The sequence below is a fragment of the Magnolia sinica genome, chromosome 12 (genome assembly GCF_029962835.1).
Source record: "Magnolia sinica isolate HGM2019 chromosome 12, MsV1, whole genome shotgun sequence".
Classification (NCBI taxonomy): Eukaryota; Viridiplantae; Streptophyta; class Magnoliopsida; order Magnoliales; family Magnoliaceae; genus Magnolia; species Magnolia sinica.
This window is the reverse complement of record NC_080584.1, coordinates 17,196,514-17,224,005: the sequence shown is the minus strand read 5'-3', so window position 1 is coordinate 17,224,005 and position 27,492 is coordinate 17,196,514. Positions and strand designations below refer to the sequence as shown.

At 41.1% G+C, this 27,492-nt stretch overlaps 1 protein-coding gene across 1 annotated transcript; it reads left to right on the top strand.

Moving 5' to 3' along the window:
- The first annotated feature begins 1,244 nt into the window (after positions 1-1,244).
- On the top strand, positions 1,245-26,761 carry LOC131221030 (probable protein S-acyltransferase 19). The gene is made up of 9 exons (XM_058216106.1): positions 1,245-1,399; positions 9,372-9,485; positions 10,385-10,798; positions 18,364-18,432; positions 18,888-18,959; positions 19,096-19,224; positions 23,936-24,016; positions 24,510-24,710; positions 25,028-26,761. Exons 1-9 carry the CDS (start codon positions 1,250-1,252, stop codon positions 26,132-26,134), a joined length of 2,337 nt encoding a protein of 778 aa, XP_058072089.1. The 5' UTR covers positions 1,245-1,249; the 3' UTR covers positions 26,135-26,761.
- Positions 26,762-27,492: the final 731 nt, after the last annotated feature.

Here is a 27,492-nt window from a genome sequence, read left to right as displayed (position 1 = left end):
GAGAATCATATGATTCCTCATCCAAAAGATCAGGCTTTTAAACAAAAGTTCTATATACCTTTTATTTTCATGTGCTAAAAACACACGCAAGATATATGCCAGCTCAACACATTTATAATCAATCCGAGACGTTCATTAGATTTTCCAAGAAGCTCATGAGTCGTAGGAAAAAAATTAAAATTGACCCATTTATTATATAAGTAACAAAATTACTTTAAATCTTGACCATTGATTATCAATCTTTTTATATATCTATTTATCAAACATATTTGAAAATTAGATACCATCCATGTCCCTTTAATATGACACAATTACTTAGGGGGCTTTTCATAAATGTTCCAAAGTTTTATCACGAGCACTAAATTTCACACGTGTGATGCATTTTATTTAAGCGCTTCATGTTGGGGCGTGTAGGATTATTTTGAGCTGGTCCATTTCTCTTTTTGGCCGTCTCACAGGGATTTATAAGGACAAATGCTAAAGGTTATAAGCAAAGAATACTTTTAAGCTTTTTTAATTTATATGTAGAAAAAGTACGTGTGCAAAATCTAAACCGTTAGTCAGTCGAAATATTCTATTAGAAAGCTAGCTTTAAAAAATTAGGTCCATGAGATCATGAGGTGGGCCACACGTGTACTTAACTAAATAAACGGATAAAAAGAAATTAACCATTGTTCTAAAATTTTTAATTCGCATGTGGCCTTTGTTGCTAATTAAATTAGCATATTTGATCAAATATCTCACTCATTCATTTGATCTTCTAATGAATAGCTCTGAAATCAAACACGTGTGACTCTTTTCTACGTGTGGGCCGAGTGTATGCGAGTGCACTTGCAAGGTGAACTGAGCGAGTGGACTTTGCTTTTACATTCCTAGAAAAGCTAAAAAAAACTGAGAAATAATCATATATGGCAACTATACATGAATTTTAACATATATTTCCATTTTAATATCAAATTTTTAATATAAAAAAAGATCTTATCCGTAAAAAATATGGGCCAAACTATTATTTCAATTTTAGTTGAAAATTAGATCGATCAGATGGTTAGATTTTGGACACCTTTACTTTTAGTTATCATAGGATGATTAATCGTTTATACGTATTTTCCCTCTTGATTGGCGCTGATAATTCTCATTTATGTGCTTTTGATTGTGTGGTCTATATTTTCCATGGGTCAGATATACTATAGATATGACACGTTGGCGGTAAGAAATGTCTGTATTGAAAGTTCACATACAGCTGCTGTACATGCTTGTTTCACTTAAAAAATTCATTCTCCTTTGGACTCTTCTCTATCTTTCTATCTCCATCCCTGGTTTCGTTTTGGGCCTCGGCTCTGCAAATTCTGCAGTCATGGTGAGACGCCATGGATGGCAACTGCCTGCTCACACATTTCAGGTCTCTCCTCCTCCTCTCTCTCTCTCTCTCTCTCTCTCTCTCTCTCTCTCTCTCTTTCTCTCTTTCTTCCACATTTCAGGTTTTTTTTTTTTTTGTGTGAATTTTATGGATGCGATTTTGTTATTCTCCCAAATTCTGATTTGGGTAAACTGTAAAAATGCTCTAAATACTGTTTAATCCATGATTTCCTTTCTGGGTTTTTCTTATTTTGCTAAATGTTATTGGATTTCCAGCAATTTATCTTGTCTCTTGCGTTGTTGAAGGCTAGTTTTGTATGGGAGTTTGGTTCATCTCTCTATTCCTGATGTGGGTATTTTTTCTGGGTTTTTCTTATTCTGTTGAATTGTGTTGGATTTCAAGCAATTCATCTTAGTTTTCAGCACAGTGTTTGTAATTCTCTTGCATTGTTGAAGTCTAGTATTGTATGGGAATTTGGTTCATCTCTTGATTCCTGATGTGGATATTTGTGGAGGGGAGGTGTGAAATGTTCAATTATGCAACTTGGTTGGCCAAACAAACTGTATAGGTGGGCTGAGCCTTTCTGTGGTCTGAACTATTCGTTTGGCGGGGCCCGTTGTGGATGGGAGATGCCCCTTAAACCACCCCATTTGGATGATTCCAATTGTCACTTTGGGACAATGTTTTCTCCCAGAAAAATTAGACCGTTGGTTGTAACAGTATTTGCCACCCCAAAATTGGATGCCATGGATTGTCCCAGTGTGGGGCCCACTGGATGAATAGCTTGGGTTTCCAAGAGGTTGGCCACAGCTTCACGGTGGGTGAGTCTTGGATGAAAAAGGCTGTTTCTTTTGATTGAGCATCATATACCGGTTCCTCATTAGTGAAATGCTGTCAGTGCTTCTCATGGTCTGAAAAATTGCCTGGTGCGATTTGGTATTGCCCAAGTTTTATCGCTTTCATTCTGAAGTAATATGAATCACCACATGGATGCGGACTGAGTCAGACTGAATTGGGGCGAGTTGTGCCAGTTATTTTTGTCCATAGGCAAGTCGCATTCTGAAGCTACTACTTAAATCCATGGTGGATCCATGATTTATTTTCAGGGCTTTTCTGACCTGGTTTTATGCCTATTAAACAAGGTCTTAAAGTGGGCATTACTTGTATACACTAGCTGAAGGATGCTATTTTTATGTAATGGTAATGGTGATTGTATATGTTCTTTAAAAACAAAAACTGAAGTGAAGATAAAACACTTGAAATGCCTCTTAAACTTGCCACCATCATCATAATACCATTGGCCTAGCTATTTGGGGCTGACTTTAGGAAACCTTTTTCACCAATCCTTACTATCCAAGGCCCTATCCTCGGTAGTGGTAAGTGAACATACCTTCATATCCCTTCTCACCACCTCAATCCAAGCCCTTTTAAGCCTTCCTAATTCCTGCCTTTCAGGTAGGCCCTTTGATCCTAATAAAGCTCCCTTCCTTATCTAGGTCATCTTTTGTTTCCTTAAACCTTAAAAAAAAAAAAAAAAAAAATCTTGTTTCCCTAACACGTGGCTGAACAATCTCGGCATAGCTCAAAGACAAATTGGGTTGATTTTTGGTTTGATCGTTCTACAGACCCCTCTCCTTGCCAAAGGGGAGAGTCCCATGTGCAAACATCTCATGCGTGGTTCTATGACACCCCTTCGAAAGTGGCGGTTCTTCTAGGTGGGAGGAATAGGGTATTGACTATTAATAACCTTTAGAAAAGGTGAATGGTGATCCCAAATGTGTGAGCCATGCGAATGGCAAATATGGAATCGGCAAATCATCTCTTTATTCATTGTGCGGCTATGAGGAAAGTGTTGTGTCTGGTTCTCTAGCATTTCAATGTTTCTTGGTTAATGCTCACCTCGATTGGTGACCTCTTCTTGGCCAAGCATGGGGTCGATCTTGGAAGCACTTTAGGATTATCTAAAGGCTTTTTTCTGTTAGCTGTCATATGGTTCTTGTGGGGGGAAAGGAATGAGAAATTAATGCAAGGGCATTTTCACATCAGGCTCGAGTGGGGTAGCCTGTGGGATGCAGGGGCACACTCAGGGTGGGTGGCCCATGAGAGGTGGGTGGCTTGTGTGAGGCGTGTCCCACCCTTGTGAGGTGTGTGGCTCGTGTGATGTGGGGCCCACGAGGGGGGTTTGACTAAGGACCTAACCCATGAGATGTGGAGCCTTGGCTATGAGATAAAGGGATTGATTTGACATGATCTATCAGTTCGAGCTTTTAGAGGAAGTGGTTCGTATTAATTCGAGCTTTTAGAGCAAGTGGTTAGTTGTCCTGCATCAGAAATGCTTCCGTAATGAGAGTAACTCGGAAATGATGGGTTTTTTTTTTTGTGGAAAGCGAAGCTCCTTGTTGTGGAATGGGTTCTTGTGTGAAACCCCTGATAATTGTATTTTTTCCTCCTTGTTTGAGCTGTAGCTTGCACCATCTCGGCACTCTTTTTCGATAGAATTTTTGTTGCCTTTCAAAAAGGGAAAAAAAAAAAAAAAGAAAAGAAAAAAGAAAAAGAAAAATCTCGCTTTAGCTGCTTGTGTAATGTTTTCCATTATTCAACAACTATTATTTATAGTGGCAATAGGTGTTCTCAATTGGGAATGGAAGGGGAGAAATTGTACATTCCGTTTGATGAAGAGGGGAGATGTTGAAAAGTCAAAGGAAATGTGGATGATTGAGGTGGGTAAAGTGAGAGAAGAATTGGATGGTTCTCTCAAAATGGTAGTGGCTATGTAGGAGTGAACCGAAGGCTCCATAGAGAATATCATCGCAAAAAAGGAGTATGGTGAGAAGGTTTTGATGCTCGGCAAAGTCTCAAAAGGAAAGGATCTCCCGTTTGGAGGGAAATTAGCCAATTGGGGAACTGGTCTAAGGGAGTGGAAGAGTGATCCTAACTACTGATTAGAGTCTCTTGAGGATTACAAATGGGCAGTTAGGAAAAGTTCTTCTAGAGTGGTGTTTAAGGGGAAAAATCTCCAACTGATGGCTAAGATCATCTAGCTAATTTGATTTTGGCATATGGCCAATCCATGGTGGGGTACATGGTTGAACAGCCTGATTCTCTTACACGTGGACTGAGTGCTTCTTATGATACTTTCTCATTTTCATAATGTTTCCTTTTCAAAATATTTTTTTCAAGTCAGTCTTATCGAAATGGGAGAGTCTCTTGCTTGTGCTAAAGTGCGGCATTGGTCTTGCCAAGGGGGGAGGTAATTGTTTGGAGGTCAACAGGTAGTTCCTGACATTGCAACACCTTTGAAATAGAAAATTCACTTCCCCCATCTTCCACATCGTGTGTTGAGAACATGGTCTTAAATAGTGGTAAAGTATGACTCGCATGGAAAAAGAAACTGGTACTGCTACTTTGATCTGTTGACTCGTTTTGGTTCCCACCAACCAAAACGAGAGACTCGATCAAGTCGACTTGGTTTCAAATGACAATGAAAACATGGTTGCAAAGCTGAGAAAACATTTGACTGCTTGTTATTACAATGCAAAGCGTCAGGAGAAGTTTGGACACTTTTCTTTAAACCTTTTGGAGTATTATGATTTATGATTTCTTCCAAGCTTGGTTGCTGGTTTAATGAATGGTAGGGGGTCAGGCCCTTTCAATATAGAAGTCAACGGTCAACTGCTGCGGAGCATGCTTCCATTCGCCATATTGTGGGGAATTTGGGAAGAGCATATAAAAACCTTTTCTTGGTACCTGATAAAAATAGAATCTTTGTTGATCAAGTGGAATCTATCTATCATCTTGAGGAATCAGTCAACTTTCCCTTGATGAATTGGGGCCTTGTAACTGTAGAGCTTTCTAATGGATAGATGGCTGGTCTAGCTAGAGATTGGAGGGCGTTATTTGATGTGCTCGAGCATAACAAAACTGTTTCTTGGATAACTCCTTTATTGAGAAATTGTAAGTTAAATGCAGACAGAACCTTAGGAGGGTCATCATCATCATAATCGAAGCCTTAACCCAACTAATCAGGATTGGTTACATGAATCCTGTTCTGCCATTCCAGTCTATCAAGAGCTATAGCTTCAATTAGAACATCGGTCAAGCCTTTTCATTCTACCTCCACCCACATCCTTTTGGGCTTTCCCCTTCTCTTTTAGCACCTTCAATTTGCACCAACTCACTCTTTCTAACCAACGCAGTTCTTGGTCTCTATAGCACATGACCAAACCATCTAACTCTACTTTCCCTCACCTTAATACTTATCGGTGCTACTCCTAAGTTCCCTCAAATTTATTCATTTCTAATTCTTTTCTTCCTCGTCTCATCACTCATTGATCTCAACAAATTTGAGTATTCAAGTATTTGAAAATATCGAAGAAATTTGAGGTGCCTTAAACAAATGATGGTGAGGGAGAAATTAAGCTTGTCTTTCCAGGCCATCTGGTGTAGGCGAATGCATGCAGCAGAAATTCGATGCTCCAATGTAGGACTTAATTTCTTTGAGTCATTCTCCATTTTGGTGGATGGTGGAAGGGGATTTGGAGGATGCGGCGACATGGGCTTCTTGGTCCCACTCTGGATCTTGTATTATGTTAGTAACTCCTTATTGTATTCCCTACATACAACTTTTCATAATGTTCCTGGAGAGGCTAATTAGTTCTTGGATACCCTCCTTAAGGGATGGGTGATTCACTCTTCTCTGTGGGTGTTCGCTATCTCCTTCATGAATGCTGTATTTCCTATTTCTTCGATAAGTATCCATGTTGCTAAATCTTCATGAAAAAAAAAAGAAAAAGAAAAGAAAAGGTAAAAAAAAAGTATTTATGTTGCCTGTGTAAAACAAATAACTGTGTTGTAATGAAAAATAGCCATTATACATGATACCCAGAGACAGGATTACATAATGCCAGTCTGGGCCAAAGAGGAAGGGTTGATGCCTGATGGGCAGCCGGTCGTGAAACTTTTGTGAATCCACCACTAAAAATCCAACCCAAAATCCTACACACAATCTGACAAGTTTAAATGGTGGGCATTCCCATCCCACTGTTCCCTGTGGCTTGACTGATCTGTATTTTGGATTGGGATGATTACGGGGTAAACTTGGTGGGGTACATCTAATGGATATGTCTTATATAGTCCCTACATCACAGTGGACCCCATACATCACTTCTGTAGATTATGCTTATTGTACAAATGTTTTAGAGGAACCAACCTCAATCATCAAATAGTTTTTTGATATATTAAAACAATGAAGACCTGTATGGCTGCCACTTTAAAACTGAGTTAATCTCATTTTAATTGATATCTGTTACGTATTAGAACTCATAGTCTATAGCAATTGTTGATGGCTCATTAGTTGAACTATTAGGCATCCAGGGTTCGATCCTTGGTTGTCTTACCTTTATAATTGTAAACCTTACCACCTTGGTAGTATCCAAGGTTACCAAAAAACATTGTTGGTTATACTTTTAGAACTTTGTTAAGCCTACATGTGTGTGTGATAAATCTCATGTACACGCCACACATGATATCATGGAACGATAGGTCTAAGATCCAATCCATTCATCAGAACAACACCACTGTATTGATGCCCTCACCCAAGAATCAGGTTAATCTGCTGGTCAGGTGGGCCACTGTTTGCAAAACAAATGTACGGCTCTGAAAAACCTGGCTGAAGTTTTCTAATCCATCTTTTTGTTTCCAATATTGGGGACCGCATACTGATTGGATCAGATTTTATTTTGGGGAAAACATGTACAAGGTCAGACTGATGGATGGATTAGATCTTGCATGCATGTGCCATGTCGGCACATGTGTGATATATACATGAGCTTTTGCACATGCATGTACACTTAGCAAAGCTCATATTTTTAATCCCTACCGTTGATCTCTAATATGTAATTATGATTAAATAGAATGAGATTAACTCATTTTGAACTGGCACCCAAACAGATGTTAAGACGATGAGTGTTGTGTAATGTAAGACTTTGTGGCTGGTACCATTATTACATCCATCATTCTGTATGTTATGATGGTTTCAAATGATATAATGTTTTTAATTCTATGACAGTGTTGTGTGATGTAACACTTTGGTTGTTACCATTATTACATCCATCATGCTGTCTGTCATAAGGTTTTCAAATGATATAATATTTTCAATTCTATAACAGCTGTCATCAAAAAAAAATAAAATGTGAAGGTAAAGACTGTGTAATGTTACATTGTGTACGGCTGGCTCTTTTTTCTTTTCTTTTTAAACTGACCAGTCTTATATTGATAATAATGAGCACAAAGGCTCTATTTACAGAAAATTTACATCCGAGCTAAAATGGACCCATAATTGGGATTTTGGATCAAAATCCTTTTAGCAAGAAATCCGCCGATTACATTCATCTTTGCCCTTTTATATACATCCACTTCTAATTCACTTTTATCTTTGGAAGTGCTGTGCATTCCTCTCCCTCCAAATAGCCTATAATACTGCCATCTTCATTAACTTCCACCTCTTGATCTCCTTTTTTGTACCTCCGCCAGGCCATACCAATCAAAGGCGTATAATTGATCCCGGCATCACCGAAGTTGTCCCTAGATACACAATGAATCTTTCCCACACTTTCGTGCTAAATGCGCAGTGGATGAATAAATGATCTACTGTTGAACGATCTAAATCATGTTTTTTATGCAAATTTTGTGTTTATCTTGCCTTATTAAAATTGAGCACTGGATGAGTATTTATCCAAGGAATTTTATGAAATGCCACCCATATTTTGGCCTAACTAGATAGAACCACCCAATTTTTTTTTTTCTTTAGATGTCAGCACCCACATTTTAAGGGTTTATGTATGTATCTTTAAAACTCGATGGTTTGACTTGAAACTCGGCTGAGTCAACTTGGTGAGATTTGGAGCAAGAGTTGCAGGGAGACTCATTACTGGGTTTGACTCGATGCCAACTCGGGACGACTCATTGAGTCGACTTGACACGACTCACAGTGACTTGAAACGAGCCACTGTTACATTATGAACATCAATAAAATGTAATGGGGAGGGACGGAATCAAACCCACAAGCTCTACTACAGGAAATATGAACTTAGCCAATGCCCCATCAAATTGAGTTGGGTTGAGTCTTTGAGTCAACCTGACCTGGCTGAGCATTGAGTTGATTCGAGATTTTGGGTTTTCAAATTATGTGTGCAAGTAGCGTTGCATAATGTGACTCTTTGGGCTGTCATAGTTAGGCTGTTATATCAGTTGCTGTAACGTCTCTTAAAATCATCATTTTCTTCACGTCTTTTGAGAATCTAGTGTTGTGTGGGGTTCGGTTGTTCTCTCAATTCTTGACATTAGTATTTATCACTTGAGGAGGGTTAGATGTTGTCATACTCCATTTGTTTTGTTGTCATGGAAGTTCATCACTACATTACCCACATCTTCCTTTTCTTTTTTAATAATATGTAGAGATGGGCATTGCAGTTAAATTTTCAAAGACATCTCATTAGATGCCTTTTATTTGTATTTGTAAGTTCTAATTATTTGGGCTAGGGGAAGAGGGAGAAAATGTAGGGGGGGTGGTGGAGAGAGAGAGTGCTGTGGTCCGCGTACATTATAATCTGCCTCGTTTTTGGCCAGTGTCTTAAAATGAAGCCACACGATAGATGTATGGAGTGAATTTCACACAATCATCACAGTGGACCCCACAAAGGAGGGAGGGAGGGAGAGCAGCCACATTTTAGTTACCAAAATACCCCCACCTTATTTCAAAATGTCTTTCCATGTCTTCTGAATATCCAAAGGTCTCCACTACTAGGGAAACTAATTGTGGGGGCCAAAATGTCCAAAAGCTGCTCGCATGATATGTAATATAGATTTGGATCCGCAGTTAAAATTGTTTGATCATAGAAGGCATTTTCTTTCAAACTTTTGTATTTTTGTGAATTTTTTTTTTTTAAATGGTTGAATTCATTATTTTTTGTTGGTCTTATTAGGAGCTCATGACCTTTCTCTTTTTCTTGAACAGGTCGTTGCCATCACTGTATTCTTCTTGCTAGTTGTTGCTTTTTATGCCTTTTTTGCACCATTTCTTGGTGGGCGTATCTTTGAATATGCTTCAATTGCTGTTTACACTCCTGTGGTATGTCTGCTCATCCAACCTTAACATGTCTATTATTGCGCTAGTTTTTCATGTAAATAAAATTATAAGGTGCCAAGCTGCAACAAATGTGCAGTTTGCTGAGGCATGACATTCCATACATGTTAGGCCATGGTTTAGTGATCCAGCCATAGATCTGATGGGTCCACATTGGATTGGGAGAACCCAAAAATCTTTTCCCTACAAATATATAATCAGGTGAAAATTGCAGCAACAGTCATTTCTCAGGAAAAAAAATTACAGCAACAGTCAGAAAACATTAAATAGACGAGATGGGAGGAATAGGATCGTCCTATCGGGTTCAGTTTGGGCATCGTGTATCTAAGGTAGTCCCCTTAGATCAATGGTCTGGATAGACCCAGCCATGGGCACACATGTACAGAATCTTGCACATAAAAAAACTATATGTTCTCTTAGCTGAGGCGCTGCATTCCATGCGTGTTGGGCCATGAGTTGGTGAGCACAGATCCAATTGGCCCACATTGGATAGGAGGATGAGCCTAAGAATCTACTAGGTTTGAAGACCCTAAGTCCTCCATCGGTCCCTACAAATATACAATCAATTGAAAAAACAACATGAGTGCTCCGTCAACAGAAAATGGACCAAAGATGGAAGGGACATGATCTTTCAATATAGGACACATTTTGGGTTATCTTCCATCTAATTCAGGGCCATCAGATCATTGGTCTGGATCACCAAGCAATGAGCACACATTTACAGATTTGTGCACATCAACCCCTAGATGTTCACTGAGTCTCAGCACCTAATAATTTCTCTTTCTGTTATAAAGATACTGGCTTGTCCCTTTTTTTTTTTCTTTTTTTTTTTTTTTTTTAATAAATAAATTCACTGCCCTTTATCTCTTCCTTTGGTATTACAGGCAGTCACAGTTTTTATTCTCTATGTCCGCTGCACAGCTATTAACCCCGCCGATCCTGGGATTTTGGCGAAATTTGATGGTGGGTCAACCAATATCCCAAAGGATAATCTTGGGTTGCCAGGTACAAACCCGCAAGGCAATCTTGGCGAAATTCCCATTGGGATGCATTCATCTGCATCGTCACCTTGCAGCAGCTCCATAGGAGGCAACTCTAGTAGAAAAGCTCCAGTTGGAGAAGCTGGGAGGGTAGATATCCCGATGGGCCGCACAAATAAAAAGTCAAGATCTTGCTTCAATGTTGGAGGAATCTTTTGTGCATTGTTTGTGAATGAGGATTGTTGCAGACATGAAGGGGCCACTGAGCAGCAAGCTGCTAGGGAGGATGCTCTTTTCTGTACGTTGTGCAATGCTGAGGTACTGCTAGAATTTATCATTTTCATAAGAGGAATTATGTGGTCCTCACTCCTAGAATGGATATAGTATTAGTATCCTAGGGCCTTGATTTTGTACAAATGGAGCCTATTGGACAGTGATCGAGGTTGTTGATATGGTAGGTCATCGTCATCATCATAGCCTTGTCCCAGCCATTTGGGACCCGCTTCAAAATCCTGCTTTGCTAATCATTCCTATCTAAGGGCCTAACCTCAGTTAGTGACCAAGGCTCCCTTCTCAACACCTCGATCCAATTCCTTTTAGGTCTTCCTCTCATCCTTGTTTTTTCTTGGTCCTTCAACCCCATTCAATATCCTCCTAACCAAACCATTTCAGTCTGCTATCCGTTACTTTATCTCTTACCAGGACTATTCCTAGGGTGCTTCGGATGATCTCATCCTTCTATGCTTCCGTCTTCTTTTTTTTTTTTGGAAAGGTATGCTTCCTAGTCTTCCGCCACATCCATCTCAATATCCTCATGTTCTCAACACTCAATCACTGCTCAGGCTACCTCTTAACTGAGCTCAAATTTTATTGGTAGCATCCTCACCACTATGACTAGTCCTACCAAAGTTGCATTCCAAATACTGTCTTGATTCTACTGTTTGTAAAGCCTTTTAGACTCCAAAGCCTTCTTGCAGCCTTTAATTCCACAATTGCCCCTTTATTTTTGTCGACCAACACCATGTCATCTGCAAACGACATATACCAGGGGCCTCATCCTAGATACTACTCATTATTCACTAACGACAAGTGTTAAAAGTGTAGGGGGTTAATGTTGGCCCCTGATATAGACCCACTATTACTTGCAACTCATTACTCATACACAAGCCATTTTACTCTTGTAATGACACCCTCATAGAGGTCGTTAATGATGTTGACATCTCCTCAAGGACCATTTTCTTCATCACCCACCACATAACCTCCACAGGTACTCTCGCTTATGTTGTCTCTAAATCTATAGAAACTGTCGATGCTGTTTTCTGGTCGTCCTGACCACGCCTCTAAGGATCTGCACACCAAAACACCAATGGGGACCCTTGCTAAGACAGGGGACGCTCCGTTGCCAAAGTCAGACGGGGAATCTGGGTCTGTGAGTGTTAAGGTTTTAGTGCGTACCTTTCCCTGTAGTCTGGACCTTTATTTATAACTCTATGATGCCCTCCTTTGATGGAAAGCTCTCCTACTTGGCAAGCAGCTGTCTTCCGAGATCCTTGGCGCAGATCTCGGAACAACCTTAATGATAAGATCAGCAGGTCGGAACCATCCCCCTCGGCTTGCGCCTGGGTCGTCGAGGGCAAACGCTCGTTGAAAGGAGGGACTTCCTGGGTAGGGAGAGACTCCCCCAAGTCTACCACCTCCACAGCTGGAGGTTAAGGAACTACCAGAGCAAGAGCACCTTGAGCTCCTTCGCCAACGGTGCTCTGGAGCTGCTACTCCATAACGAGCCCTTCGTCGATGGTCCGTGACCTCGCTCCTGCGGACGAGGACCCCGCCAACCTCACTGGAGGTACAACAACCCTCTTTTTCTTCTTCTTCTAGGCCATCTCGGTTGTAGACGGAGGTCGGGATATCCTCGTGAGGCAGTCAGCCATGTCTACACAACAGGATAATTCCGGTCAGCAAAAATTCTAAGAGGAATCTTGATCTGAACATATGCCTGCGACCCACTACATACCTGAAGGGGCAGGTCGAAAGAGTTCGGACTGGTGTAGAAGGTCAGGTCTGATTAACACACTCCAGGCTTTGTGAGCGGCGTTCGTCACCTTTGCTCTATTCACCTGGGTGAGCTGAACGCTGGAAAGAAGGGGCGGAGTTCGGGAAAAGCCTGCAAAAGTGATCAATGGTGAGCGAATGTGACTACAAAAATATAAGAAAAATTCTCAATTCTGATGGCTCGACAATATCTAACCTGGAGTGGCGAATTTGGTGGGGACACGAACCCGCAGCTGGGCTAGTTCAGTAGTTGGAGCCTCCCATTCTCCGGACGCCCAGAACCATTTATCCTTCCAATTTTTGTTGGAGGTCGGATTGCCGGTGATAAAGGCCTAGCCCTTGTTCGCCCACGCCGAGAAATAATACCAGCTCAAATGCTTCAGGTTAGCCTTTGGTTGGTATAGGTGCATGAAATCTTCGACTATTAGCTCCACGTTCCTGAGTCGGAACCAGAGGATGTTGGTCCCCAGCAGAGCTCTCCATGCGTTCGGAATGATTTGGCCCGAGGCCAGCCTCAAGCGAGAAGTGACCTCTCGCACGATCCGATGAAGGAGGAGGCGAAGGCGGAGGCCACATTGCAAGGCGACCAAGTAGATGGCCACCTCGCCCTCGCGAGGGTCACCTGGAACTTCACCAGGCTCGGGAGCTCGGAGCCTCACTGAGTTTGGAATTCGGTACTCAGATCTGATTCGAGCCAGATCAGACTCCCTCAACCTTGACCTAGCAGGACCAACATCGACGGGTTGTCCGGACGAAGGCTAAGCTACCACTCTTTCTGCTGAGGCAGACTCCATCGTCTAGTCATGGCTTATCGATATCGGAGATGGAGGATCAGTGGGCGCTCCTAGCCGGGAACTCCCTGGAAAGCTCTAGGTTCAGGCAGGTCGTCCAAGATATTGGACATATCGAGTAAAAAAGCAAAGGGAAAAGAGAAGAAACGGAGGAAGAGTAGAAGTTTGTTGGAGATGGAGAATTCAGACTCACCGAAAATTGCCTAGTCTGTGAAGTCTGAAGGAGCGTTAGCAGAGAATGAGAGCAAATGACCGGGCTACTAGGGTTTCCCCCCTTTTATAGGGATCCTTGGCCGCGAGCAGTTATTGCTCGCATTTAATGCCGTAGCCGAGGAGACGTTATGGCGCATGTTACTTTCCACGTGGTGGCCTCCCATTGAAAGTTGAAAAGTGGCGTCGTGCCAACGCACACCTCGAGTGCACCGCCTCGATCATTACAGGCCTCCTTTGGTTTCCGTGTGCACTATCCCATATTATCTCCTGCAATGATAACAATTCGACCCGACCTCCTAGGTGATAAGCACTGCAGTTCGGTCCCCATCAACTTCCTGAACTTGTGGGACAAGTTCGAAAGCAAGGGGGCTACTGTTATGGGTAAAAAAGGCCTGACCAATGATGATCTGTGTGAGAGAAACTACAGTGCCCTTAGAGGGACAGACCCAAGCCCTGTGAATGACCTGACACTTCGATTATCATTAAGGAAACCCGAGCTCTTGCAGAGCTCAGACCAGCCAATGAATTACTGCAATGGTCGGTATGCATCGAGGTCGACCTCAATCGTGACCCGACATCCACCTTAGGATGGCCGCAGACCTTCGACTGAAGGTTGGCATCGTCTAGTCGACCTCGGGTCGGGAGTTCCGACCTGCTGATCCTATCGTTAAGGTTGTTCCAAGATCTGCGTCGAGGATTTCGAAAGACAGTTGCTTACCAAGTATGAGAGCTTTCCATCTAAGGAGGGTATCCTAGGGTTATAAATAGAGGTCCAGACTACAGGGAAAGGTACGCACTAAAACCCTAACACTCACAGACACAGATTCCTTGTCTGGCTTTGGCATCGAAGGGTCACCTGTCTTAGCCAGGGTCCCCATTGGTGTTCTGCTTGTGCAGGTCCTCAAAGGCATGGTCAGGATGACCAGAAAACAACATCAACAGAAACCATGCTTAGTTTCTTACTTTCCATCAAATCTCCGGGAAGAAAAATCATTTCGGTTGGTGGCATTCCTAGCATGAAGTCAAATTCATCTTTTGATACGTTTGTTTCTTGTCTCAATCTTTAATCCACGACCCTCCCAAAGCTTCATAGTGTTGACTCATACAAGAGTAGTTGTTGCAACTTTATTCATCTCATTTGTTCTTGAAAATAGGTATTGCAATGCTTATCCTCCACTCTTTTGGATTTTCTTTGTTTTTAGAATTATGTTGGTAAAGACTAGTTAACCGAATAAATCCTATTTCCTGCAGTATCTTTCACACTCCCATAGGTATATCTTTTTTCCCCACAACTCTCTTTCCTACTTGTTAGAGCTATATTAACTTCCGTCATCCGAATCTGCGATAATACACGTGTCCTTCCAACACTTGAGTCTGAGAGGTGCCTTCAGCTTGAATGGGGTTGCATCCTGCCCCCGCTCATCTCCAGCTTGGAATGGGCAGGAGCTTTCAATGGCCACCGTGATGTATGGGTCTTATCTACACTGTTCATCAATTTTTTCGTATCATTTTAGGTTATAAGCCCAAGAATGAGGTATATCCAAGGCTCAAGTGGACCACACCACAAGAAGCAACGGTGATAATGATTCTCATCGTTGAAACTTTTCTAGGGCCCACCGTGATGTTTATTTGCCATCCAATCTATTCATAAAGTTACATAGACCTAGATGAAGAGAAAACACAAATATCTGCTCCATCCAAAACTTCCTTGGCCACCAAGAAGTTTTCAACAGTAAGAGTTTAATCCCCATTGTGTAGTCCACTTGAGCCTTAGATCTGCCTCATTTTTGGACTTATACCCTAAAATGATATGAAAAAAATGGATGGATGGTGTGGATAAGACCCATACATCACGGTGGCCACTCAAAGCTCTTGCCCGTTCCCAGCCGGAGACGGGCGGGGATAGGACGCAATCCGTGTCCCTTTAGCTCCTAGTTCGATCGTTGTATTCCTTTCTTCATTCAACAACCTCTAAAAGATCTCTAAACCTCTTACTAACCTGATTACTCATACATAAGCCATGTTACTCTTGTAATGGCACCCTCATACATGTCTTTTATCATCTAAGCCTTATCCCAACTAATTGGGGTCGACTACATGAATCCTTTTCTATCATTCCACTCTATTATCATACTTGTTTTAGTGATGTTGATTATCACCACATAACCTCCGTAGGTACTGTTAACTTGTGCTCTCTCTAAATCTATAGAAACCATCTTTCTATTCTTACTTTCCATCAATTGTCTAAGAAGAAAAATCATTTCAATCAGTGTTCCTGGCATGGAGTCAAATTAATGTTCTGATACCCATGATTCTTCTCCTAGTCTCTTAATCTTCTGATACCCTTGATTCTTGTCCCAGTCTCTAATTCTTCATGATGTTTTCAATCTCCTCTAGTTGGTGCAACTTTATTCATCTCATTTGTTCTTGAAAATAGGTATAGTGATGCTTCTCCTCCACTCTTTTTGGATTTTCTTTGTTTTAGAATTATGTTCGTAAGACTAGTTAACCAACAAAATCTTGTTTCACGCTGTATCTTTCACACTTATCTTTTGTCCCCACAGCTTTGTCTTTCCCGATCCTTGTTAAAGCCAGTGTTCGCAATATCGATACTATCAACCAATGTATCGGCCAATATTATCGGTATCGCTGGCCAGCGACACAAAACCAGTCAGAAGTTTTTTTTAAAAAGCAAAAATATTTGTATCGCGCGATATATCGTATGATATCGCAGGATTTTATTTGATATCATCAAGATTTTATTTTTTTTATAAAAAAAAAAAAGAGGAAAAAGGGATTTCATATCTGTAAATGAAGATTACATAATCGGAGATACATTAACAAAGATTCCAGCGAGAAATCTATAAAAATTTTCAAGATTTGGGTTTGATTGTGGACGATTTGGGGATTTTAGGGTTCCGGAACCCTCCCGAAAATGGCTTCCTCCCTTTCGAAAATGGCTGCCTCCCCAAGTTTGTTGAAATCGGATTTCATACTGAGTCGCGCTCTTATTGTACTGAGTAAACTTAGTGGGGCAACCGTGAATGTATGTGGTTTATCCACGCCGTCCAATCATTTTTCCAACTCATTTAAGGGGTTGAGCCCAAAATTGAAGCATATCCAAAGCTCAAGTGGACCATACCCTAGGAAACAATGGGAATAATGATTTCCACCGTTGAAACCCTGCTAGGCCCCACAATGATGTTTATTTGTCATCCAACTTGTTCATAAGATCATAAAAACATGGATGATGGTAAAAAATAAATATAAGCTTGATCCAAAACTTCTGTGGCCCTCAAGAAATTTTCAATGGTATACATTCAATTCATACTGTTTTCCGTGGTGTGGTCCATTTGAGATTTGAATCTGCTTCAATTTTGGGCTCAAGCCCTGAAATTATCTAATAAAATGGATGGAAGGAATGGATAAAATATATAAATCACGCTGGACCCCACAGAGTTTACTCAATGTGTGGGTACATGTGGTGCAAAGACGAGCATTGACACTCTAAGTTGTACCAATGGTTCAATGGAGATCAATGTTACATGGGCCACACAATAATGTATTTATTATATCAACCCCGTTCTCTATTTGGCGAGATCATTTTAGATCATGAACCCGAAAAATGAGTCATATCCAAAGCTCAAGTGGACCACACCACAAATGGCAGTGGGACAATGATTCTCACCATTAAAACATTTGTAGGGCCCACCATAATGTTTATTTTCCGTCCAATCTGTTCATAAGGTCACACATACCTGGATGAAGAGGAAAAACAAATATCATATTGATCCAAAACTTCTGTGACCCCAAAATGGTTTCAATGGTAGATGTTTAATCCCCTACTACGTTTTGCAGTGTGGTCCACTTGATAATTGGCTCTACCTTATTTTTAGGCTCAAGCCTTATGACTAGCTCGCCAAATGGACGGACTGTTTGGATATAACGCATACCTCATGATGGGACCCACAGAACTTGGTGATGTCAACACACCAGCCAATCCGCTTCTGTCCGCATGCGGAGGGATTAGGTGAGACTCCGACTGGGATTTCCTACCAAAGCCTTTAGCAGGAAACCTAGGTGGGGCCCACCGTGATGTTTGTGAGAAATCCACTCCGTCCGTCCTTTTTGTGACCTCATTTTATGACTTTAGAAAAAAAAAAAAAGTGAGTAGGATCCAAGACTCAAGTGGGCCGTACTAAAGGAAAAGGTGGGTAGGGAAATTTCTACCATTGAAACCTCCTTGGGGTCAACAGTGATGTTTACATGCCATCCATACCGTTCATAATATCATTCCTACTGGGATGAACTGAAAATACAAATATTAACCTGATTCAAAACTTTTGTGGCCCCACGAATATTTCAACTGTGGACGTTCAATCCTCAAGTTTTCAGCCCACTTGAGTATTGGATCCAGCTCATTTTTGGCCTGATGTCGTAAAATGAGCTCATAAAACGTATGGACGGAGTGGATTTCTCACAAACATCACAGTGGGCCTACCAAGGTTCCCAAAGCAGGAACTTCTGCCAAAGACTTTTGCATGAAATCCACAGAGGTGGGTGGGACCCTGATTATGGGACTAAAGGTGATGTGAATGTTGTAGAATTAGATGGTTTTATGTTTCTCACATTGTTTCCATCACGCGTTTATCAGTCCAGAAATTTTGCTCTGAACAGATAATACAGCTATCTTTGGGATGATATCTTGACAGTTGTATAATCTCTACAGTTGTATAATCTCTTATTGCCTCGAAGCTTCCCATTTCTCCGTTTCTGCATCAGACTATTAGTTAGCTTCTATCTTTTGAGTTCTTGTTCACCTTGCAGGTTCGCAAGTTCAGCAAACACTGCAGAAGCTGTGACAAATGTGTGGATGGATTTGATCATCATTGCCGGGTATATAGTTAAATGCTCTTTGTATTTTTATTTTTTATTTTTAAAGAAGAAACTTTTCTAAGGGTTTTGCTGGCCCATATGCGACCACACATGTCAACCAGGCAGGTGGGTGGGGGCATTCAAGTTGCATCCAGTGGGAGTTGGGACCCACAGTGTAGATGATTTGGCATGAGTCAGGGTGGCCTACTCACTAGGCGAGCCACATGCGTACGCTGCATGGACCATTGATGAAATTTTTAATCGCTATCCATTGTTTTCATGCAAATGGAGCACATCCGATGAGTTAACTAGCCTAATTTATTGGGCCAGGTCAGTTGATTGTTTGCATCCTGATGAATGGCTAGGTTATCCTACAGCGCAAGGTGTCCATGGGCAGAGCAAATTCTCCTTTTGTAACTGTTAGTACTACTACTGAATTGGTTGCAGTTATTTGTTCTTGTATTCTTTGCATACAGTGGCTTAACAATTGCGTGGGTCGGAAGAACTACACAACTTTTATACTGCTTATGGCCACAAGTCTCATTTGGGTATGTGGAAAATCCACTTCATTGCTCAATTGAGATGTTCTGATTTCTTTTAGTATTCTCTTCGGTAATTTTAACTTTGAAGCTTACTAGATTTTTGCTTCTAAACATGATCCTTGTATTACTTGCTTCATGCCAGCTTGTAATTGAGTGTGGAGTTGGCATTGCCGTTCTAGTGCGCTGCTTTGTTAATAGAAAGGGCACCGAGGATCAAATCATTGAGAGACTTGGCAATGGTTTCTCCCGTGCCCCATTTGCAACTGTTGTGGTACGTTTTACATATCAATCTCTTCCTGCTTCAACCAATCTCATAGGTTGCTAGAGATGTTTTTTACTACTAGGAATTTTCAATTTGTAAGGAAGTAGGGCTGAGTGCGCAAATGTGTAGGGGTGCGTGTGTGTGTATATCTGATTAATTCAGCAGGTAGACCACACTTATATTTTTCTGTCTTTTTTTAATTATATCAACATCTATTCATGATGTGGCCTACCTGGTAAGTGTATTGGGCTGATTTTTGCACTAGGTGGTCTTCATGATGTAGCCAGCCTATAACCTATTGGGCTGATTTTTGCACTAGGTGGTCTTCATGATGCAGCCAGCCTATAACCTTTTGGGATGGGATGGATGCCATTGTCCAACTCTCTCTCTCTCTCTCTCTCTCTCTCTCTCTGGATTTCCCTCGTGATGAAGGAGAGAAGGAGTCTTCGTTTTCTTCTCTCTTTTCTCTCTCTACCTTGGACGATGGGCGAGGGGGGGTTGGGTTTAAGGAGTACCATATCTTCTTCGTTTTCTTCTCTCTCCCACCCTCCCTCTTTGGGTCTCCCACGTGATGAAGGAGAGAAAGGAGGAGAAGGAGAAGACCTATCTTCTTCGCTTTCTTCTCTCTTTTCTCTCTCTACCTTGGACGATTTTTATTTTTATTTTTTTTTTTGGGGGGGGGGGGGGGTGTTTAAGGAGTACCATCATACCATCATATGGTGGTCACAAACTTCGGTATGTCCTACATGCTCAAAAGTCTATGATCCTTCTCATATGTGTACTTAACCAAAACCCTTCCTTTGTTTGTGGCATCCATTGTTGGCTCAATATCCCATGCAAGCTCATAAGGTGGACCACTAAAAGATTCAACCATTGAATAACCTTCAAGTTTTATCAAAACAATTTAATGGTGAAATCAAAAGATCTAACATTTGAAAACATTCAAGAAACCTTTCGGAAACATTGAGTAGCAAGCCAGCTTTAAAAAACTTGATAGATGATGCGATGAACAAGATCTAACCGTAAGTCCCAAGAAGACTAGTGATCCTATGTTGGTTCATGTATGGCTTCTACTGCATTATTATGTCTGGACCCAACAACACTGTATGTCGGCCACCGATGTAAACCTCAAGTGTGTCAAGGCCCACTAGTCCACAACACTATGATCATGGAGTCTTTCCATAACCTTTAACTATTAGTCAAAGCTAGCACACGATCAAATCAATCTAATCCAAGCATGATAGGTCTCTCGGTTAGGAGATGATGCAATCCATAAATGCAAATGTCCTATCGAGCCCATCGCTAGTACTCATAAACAAGTAAATATTCACACTTTCATGTGTGGTGAAGGACAGCAACAAGATGCTCGATTGTGGAGCTTAATCCATCCCAACTCATTGGTTTCTCGCAAGGTATGCCAAATAAGTTATGTAATGGCCATAATAGCCATTACGTGACAATAACAATGTGACTTGTTCCGCGATATGGAGGCGTAATGGGCCACCCTGAAAAATTGCGACGTAATGGACTGTTACAGTCCATCGTAATGGCGTAATGGCACCACACAACCCATTTCTAGAAAAAAAAAAAAAAAACCCTAAAAACCTCGAAAAAATCCATTTTTCAGAGGGGAAAAAAAGAAGGAAAAACTTTGCTTTTCTTCGTCTTGTTCTTCTCATCTCTTCTTCTTCTTCTTCTTCTTCCTTCTCCTCTGGATCTCACTCTCACTCTCTTGTCTCTTGTCTTTTGAAAAGCAATGTGTATAAATGGCTTTATATCCATTTTTTTAAAAAGGTCCATCCAACTAGCTGGACTATACATTATGGTCCATTCTCATATAACTTCCAATCTTTTATGTGCGTGAGACATACAATCCATTGAGAAGGTTATCGTCATCATGAGGATAACCTTTTGCAAAATTTAGATATATCCACTCATTGAATGGACCACACTTGTATTTTGCTATTTATCAATGGCTAAAAAAACTCTCTATGGTGTGGCCCACCTGATGAGTAGATATGGATGTTTTTTGCACTAGGTGGTCTTCATTTTGGGGCGGGGCCAATCTATTGAAAAGGTTGGATTTCACATGCACTTAAACGGTTGGAAGTTATATGTTGGGTGGACCATATCTTGTGGTTCAACTGGTTTGACTTGAGGCATTCTCCTTTTCCTTATATTATATTCTGGTAGCATATGGCACTTTGTATAGCTGCATGTGTAAATATCATACCCACGGCATGTATTAAGTCAAACTAAGCCGACTATAATGTGGGACTTGCTATTGCTAAATCACAATCCCCAATCAGATCTTTTGGAGTGATCCTAATAGTTTATTTGCAGACACTCGTTTGTTGAAATATGACCACTGAATATTTTTAGTTCTTCACCATCCAATCAACGTCCATCGATATAATAGTCAGATGATGACATAAGCATAATATGAGGCCGATTACATTGGTGGGATGAGTGCCATAAATTGCATGAATTCTGGCCCGATATGGGGCCATTCAAGTGGTCCCCCAAATCGGGGACATTATTCATCCAAATTTAACTTCGGTTTTTTCTTAAAATTTCCTGGGGGGAATGGTGTCAATTGGTTAGGGATATGCATTAGTGGAATTAGTACAATAGGTTACATAATTTGGAGCCTATTTGGGAGCATTTGAGTGGTCCTCTAAATTGGTGACACTATTAATCTGAATTTAATTTCAATTATTTCTTATAATTGCTTGGGGGGGATGATGTCAAATCCTTAAGGATATGCATTAGTGGGATGAGTGCCATAGATTACATGAATTTCGGGCCGATTTGAGGGCATTTGAATGGTCCCCTAAATTGGGGATTCTATTCATCTGAATTTAATTTCAATTTTTTTCCTTAAAATTCCATATGAAATGTTATCAAATGCTTAGGGATGTGTATTTTTGGGATGAGTGTCACAACATGCATGAATTTTTGACCAATTTGGGGTCAATCTAAGCCTGTCAAATCATACCTTGGTTTCTCATCACATGGGATAACTGAAATTGATCCTGGGCTGTCCGAACCCGATGGAGTGGTTATGGAATTTAGGATACTCGGGAATGGTGATGTCACGACTCTCCCATAGCCATGATGGCCATTGTGTCCATTTCATTCTTTCCCCATGGACCCACGAGATTCCACAAAGGAATCCATATAACCCAATAAACATATAATGCATAACTTCCACACAATCAATAATAAAAACAAAACATATTCCATTCAACTTTAGTGGTTATGCATGAACAAGGTACATCATGAATACATGTATCATTGGTTTTTCAGGACAGACTCATCTAACAGTGTGGACTGCAAGGAAGTCACAGCAGTGATCCCATGTAGCATATCATCATATGTTGTATTCTAGGCCTGATGCTGGTGGCTGTTTGTATCAGTGTTTTAAATAGCGGTAGCGTGTTGCGTAGCCTTCAACCCTTCGTAGCGTGTAGCGAAATTGCGTAGTGTGTAGCGTAAGCTACACAATACTTCTATTTATTTTATTTTTTTAATAAAAAAAATATGATAAATATTATCATCCACATATTTCCATGCAAAATCTCTCTCTCTCTCTCTTTTTCTTCATTCTTCTCTCTTTAGTTCACTACTTAACCAAAAAAAAAAAAAAAAAAAACACGTCACAAACAAATCAGTGAATCACAAAGATCAACATTAACTTGTGAAAAATAATATAGTGGTTCCCACATGGACCACACAATAAAAAACAATGCACACATACACACACCACAATGGGCCCACCATAAAAAACAATGTAAATCCACCCCTTCACGCACCTCAGTGGGCCACACCATAAAAAACAATGCACATCCACACATACGCACACCACAGTGGGCCCCATGTGGGCCATACCACAAAAAAATCTATATCTATAGAGATATAGAAAACAAAAAAAAAGAAAAAAAAATTATAAAGAACAAAAAAACGCACAGTAACCGGCATTTTAAAATGGAAAAAATGAGAAAAAAAAACCTCAAAATACCAGGTTATTTTCATTGTACATCGAAAAAAATTCAAAAAAATGGACCATGCGTACCTGTTTTTGTCTCAAGATGAGATTGAATTAATGAAATATGCAAAAGTTGAAGCTCCACAGCCAATCGCAACCGGAATAGGGGAAATCCAATTTCTCTGTTATTTTTTCTCCATTGTTGATGAAACTGCACCAAATGGAGCTCCTTGTAGTCTCCAACAATCGGCCAAAGAAGCCCCTTCGAAGGGCCTTTCGATCGCAAGATTGAAGAAAGAAGGGGGGGGGTGTTGAAACAGCATTGGTTTAGGGCCGGCTGTTGAATACACTGTTCGAAATGGCTTTGTTTTTTATTTTTATTTTTTATTTATTTTTATTTTTTATAACTTGCTGCTGTGGTGTGAGTTCACCACCATTTACGGCAGTGGAAAAAAAAATAAATCACCACAGGTAGCGCGCGCTACCTGCGATACGCGCTACGTGTTCGTAGCGTACGCTACAACCCCTGTAGCATGCGCTACAGGGGATTTACGCTACTGTATACGCTACTTAGCGTTTTTCGAGCGCTACCGCTACGCTACGTACACTACTCAAAACACTGGTTTATATGACTCACACTACCCATCTCATAAACAGCTCTTTGACTGCACTGTCTGTGGGCCCAAAACATTACAGATGTTGAGATCTTTTAACTTTAAATTTCCTTCTCAGGTCATTTGTTCGGCGGTTTCATTACTTGCTTGTGTGCCTCTGGTGGAGCTCTTCTTTTTCCATATGATATTGATCAGAAAGGTCAGTCTCCAAGAAAATTTCAGTATTAATTTCTACTTCCAATAAAAGTACTTGAGGAATTATTTGATACAATAGCAAAGAATGATGATCCATGTGCATGCACATTGCACACACCACAATATATATGGTATACATAGATCTCAATATGAGTAGGTAGAACCATTATAGAGGGGGCATAGACAGCTTGATTGGCTGATCCTAATATATGATGATAGACATTTATTTGCAATTTTGCAGTGCAGACTATTTTTCATGTTAACCATCAACTTGGTGGCCACCAATCAGACATCTTGGACCATCTGTTTAGTGTGAATGTTTGGGTTATGACCCATCTATACTGGGGCCTACAATTGGGATGATTTAGATTGAGGTACATGCATGCCACAATGTCTAGTGGCTGTGTGCACACATATGTACTGTTGCACTCTCCTGGAGCATAAAGCTTATTCTCTATCAGTTTGAATATTACGTTCTTTTTCAATTTTTTCAACAGGGTATTACAACCTACGAGTATGTTGTGGCGATGAGGGCCATGAGTGATGCACCTGCCGGATCAGTTGATGAAGATAATAACCAAAACATGCTTTACTCCCCAACTGGTTCTGCTACAACCGGGTTAAGTGGTGGCAGTTCTCTTGGCCTGCAATATAAAGGCGCATGGTGCACTCCTCCAAGAGTATTTGTTGATCATCAGGTACCCCATTTGGACATTCTATCCACTGACCACGAGTCAACATGGCACATGTGTGGGATCCAATATGCTCATGATGTGGGTCATTGAAAGATGATGGATCATCAGAAGAGAATGACCCAGAGTCCATTTTCAGCGTAGATCTTTGGCTTTCCTTATGAGTTATGATCAGATTGTCAAGGGCTCTGGGGCCTTCCTGTACAGAGCTTAGATCTCACACACTTGCCATGTTGTTGAGTGTGACCCGCACATGCCCAAATTCGCTATCCGGTTCTCAAATCTTTATACGAGTGAATGCTTATTCAAAATGCTAGCTCCAGGATGAGGTTATTCCACACTTGGATCCCGGAATGGTACCGTCTACAGTCGATCCGGATGCAGCTGGAACTGCAGATAGAGCCAACAAGATGCCTAAAAGGCCAGTCCGTATCAGTGCTTGGAAGCTTGCCAAGTTGGATTCAAATGAAGCGATGAGAGCAGCAGCCAAAGCCAGAGCATCATCATCTGTTCTGCGGCCGGTCGATGGCAATCGTCCTCCAGATGCCGATCTAAGCTCCAGTGGAAATGTGAGTGTTAGAAGTAGTACGAGTGTAGATTTTGGAGGAAATAAAGAAATGAAGAACGAGATGAAACTGTCTCCTTTGGGTAACTCATACCCACCAAGTCAAGCTAGTAGGGATGAATACGATATCGGAACTCAAAGCATGAGTAGTTTTAGCAGTCCGAGCCATGGTCATGACGCAGTCGCTTTGAGCCCTCTTCCAGTAGAACCCCCATCTCGTACTTCTAATGTCATGGCCACCGGGTCCCATCAGCAACGTTTTCTTCCTGATCGCTCTTTTGCTGCTGGCAGAGCTGTCCCCAACACCCATCCCAAAAACCCGGTATTTCAGTCATCTGCTGCTGGATTTGATGAGAGGATCATGCAAATGAATAACGCTGACCCACTGCTGTTATCTGGCCACCAATCCACTTCCCTTGTCAGGGATAGTAAGAGGTCCTCTGTTGTGTGGGACCAAGAGGCCGGCCGGTACGTGTCAGTCCCATCTGCTACGAGGACCGAAACTGCTCTAGAAATTCCATTCCGAGCATCATTGCAACCTGTAGTAGTAAACCCACATGCTGAAACGAGCTCTCATGCTAGAAGGGCTGCTCTTCCCGACTCTTCTGCTGCAAAGGCTCCAATGCAACAAGCAGAAAAGCTAATGTACACAGGAAAATCTATATTCTTTGGGGGGCCACTTTTGAGTGTCCCATCTAGAGATGACGGTCCAAGAAACGATAGCGGTACAAGCTCCAGACCAGATCAAGATAGGATACCTAACATGCCACCAGAAGCTAGAGTGGGAAGGGCCGCAGCATCAAACCAATTCCCCCTTTTCACTCCCGGAACATGGCAGCAGAACCCACCATCGAGCTCGAAATAGTTGACGGGTTTGAAGTCTTCAATGAGAGTTCCACTGCGGTTGAGCTCTATGGTATCAAACAGGAATGATTTCTGTAACAACTTCGGAATCATGCTCAGTGCAGTTTTCAGAGTTGTAGGAGGATACTGAAAAGACCACAGGCTTACGATTAATGCCTTGGTTCTGTGCCATTGACCAGGGTACAGAAAACGGCTGAAAGAGCGATTTCGACGTCCTCTTTACATGCATGAATTATTCTTCATTCACACGGCGCCTTTTCTTTTTTCCAAGCATCAGGTTTTCAGGTTTTAACACTACAAACCAGACAAACTGAAGATTGGGGCAGCTAAAGGAGCCTTTCTTGCAAATGGTTCTCTTCCAAAATCTCCGTGAGTTCTCTTTTGACGCCTCATATCGAGCTTGTAGATAGATTTTGGATCTTGATGCGTGGATAGTTTCTTCTGGTAGGCAAAAGAATCGGAGAATTTTAGTCTGTATCTCTTTGTGACAGGTTTTATCAGTAGCTTGGATCTGTCGATATCTGTGGATATTTTGTCTTTTCGAGCTGCGTTTGGACGCACAATTAAGTTGGATTGCAAAAAATTAGTTTAATGAAAAAAAAAAAAAAAAAACTAGTTATTTTTTGTACGATTCATAATGATGAAGTATCTCGCAAATTTCGTCCAAATCTAACTTTAAAGTAATGTAATTGGAAATGGGATGCCATATCCTTGATTTAAATGCTAAGGAAATCATGGTTTAATTATTTCTGCTTCATTAGACTAAGAATTGCAATTCAATTCGGTGGTGCTTCCAAACGCACCACAATGATTTTTCAAAGTGTGATGTTTGAATGATGGTGTGCTTGATGGTGTACATATATGATGGGTGTGACTTTCACGAGACTGGCACCAGGCCACATGCAGCTATTATAGTTGTATACATACACCATACTAAAACTTGGTGACTCGAAAGTTGAAGCTCAGCTAAAGTTGACTCAACGAGATTTCGAGACGAATTGCTATCGAACTCTCTGGCAAGCTTGACTCACTTCTGACCCAAAAAAATGTGTATTCGACTTGCCAACTTGGTCTGCTCGACGCTACATCACAAAACTCAAACTGAGTCGTTCGAGAGATGGTGGGCTTTTTGACCAAAAAAAAAAAAAAAAAGGGAACAAGATTGGAACAATGGTATGCAGATGTCAATACCAACCAGCTTTTTCATGTCTATTATTATGTTAATTGTGTCTTAATTTATTAAATATCGATTCAAGTCATTGTGTTAACCCAACTTGGGTGCATGTAGAGTTGAGTTTTCAGGTTTTAGAACTATAGAGCTACAAAATGTCATTCTTGACAACATTGTTTAGGGGCTTT

Excerpts from the sequence above, each read along its gene's own strand:
- LOC131221030 (XM_058216106.1), top strand. The coding sequence starts at position 1,250 with ATGCTTGTTTCACTTAAAAAATTCATTCTCCTTTGGACTCTTCTCTAT. Across the intron at positions 1,400-9,371 it reads TGCCTGCTCACACATTTCAG|GTCGTTGCCATCACTGTATT; the intron begins GTCTCTCCTCCT and ends TTTCTTGAACAG. Across the intron at positions 19,225-23,935 it reads CCCCATTTGCAACTGTTGTG|GTCATTTGTTCGGCGGTTTC; the intron begins GTACGTTTTACA and ends TTTCCTTCTCAG.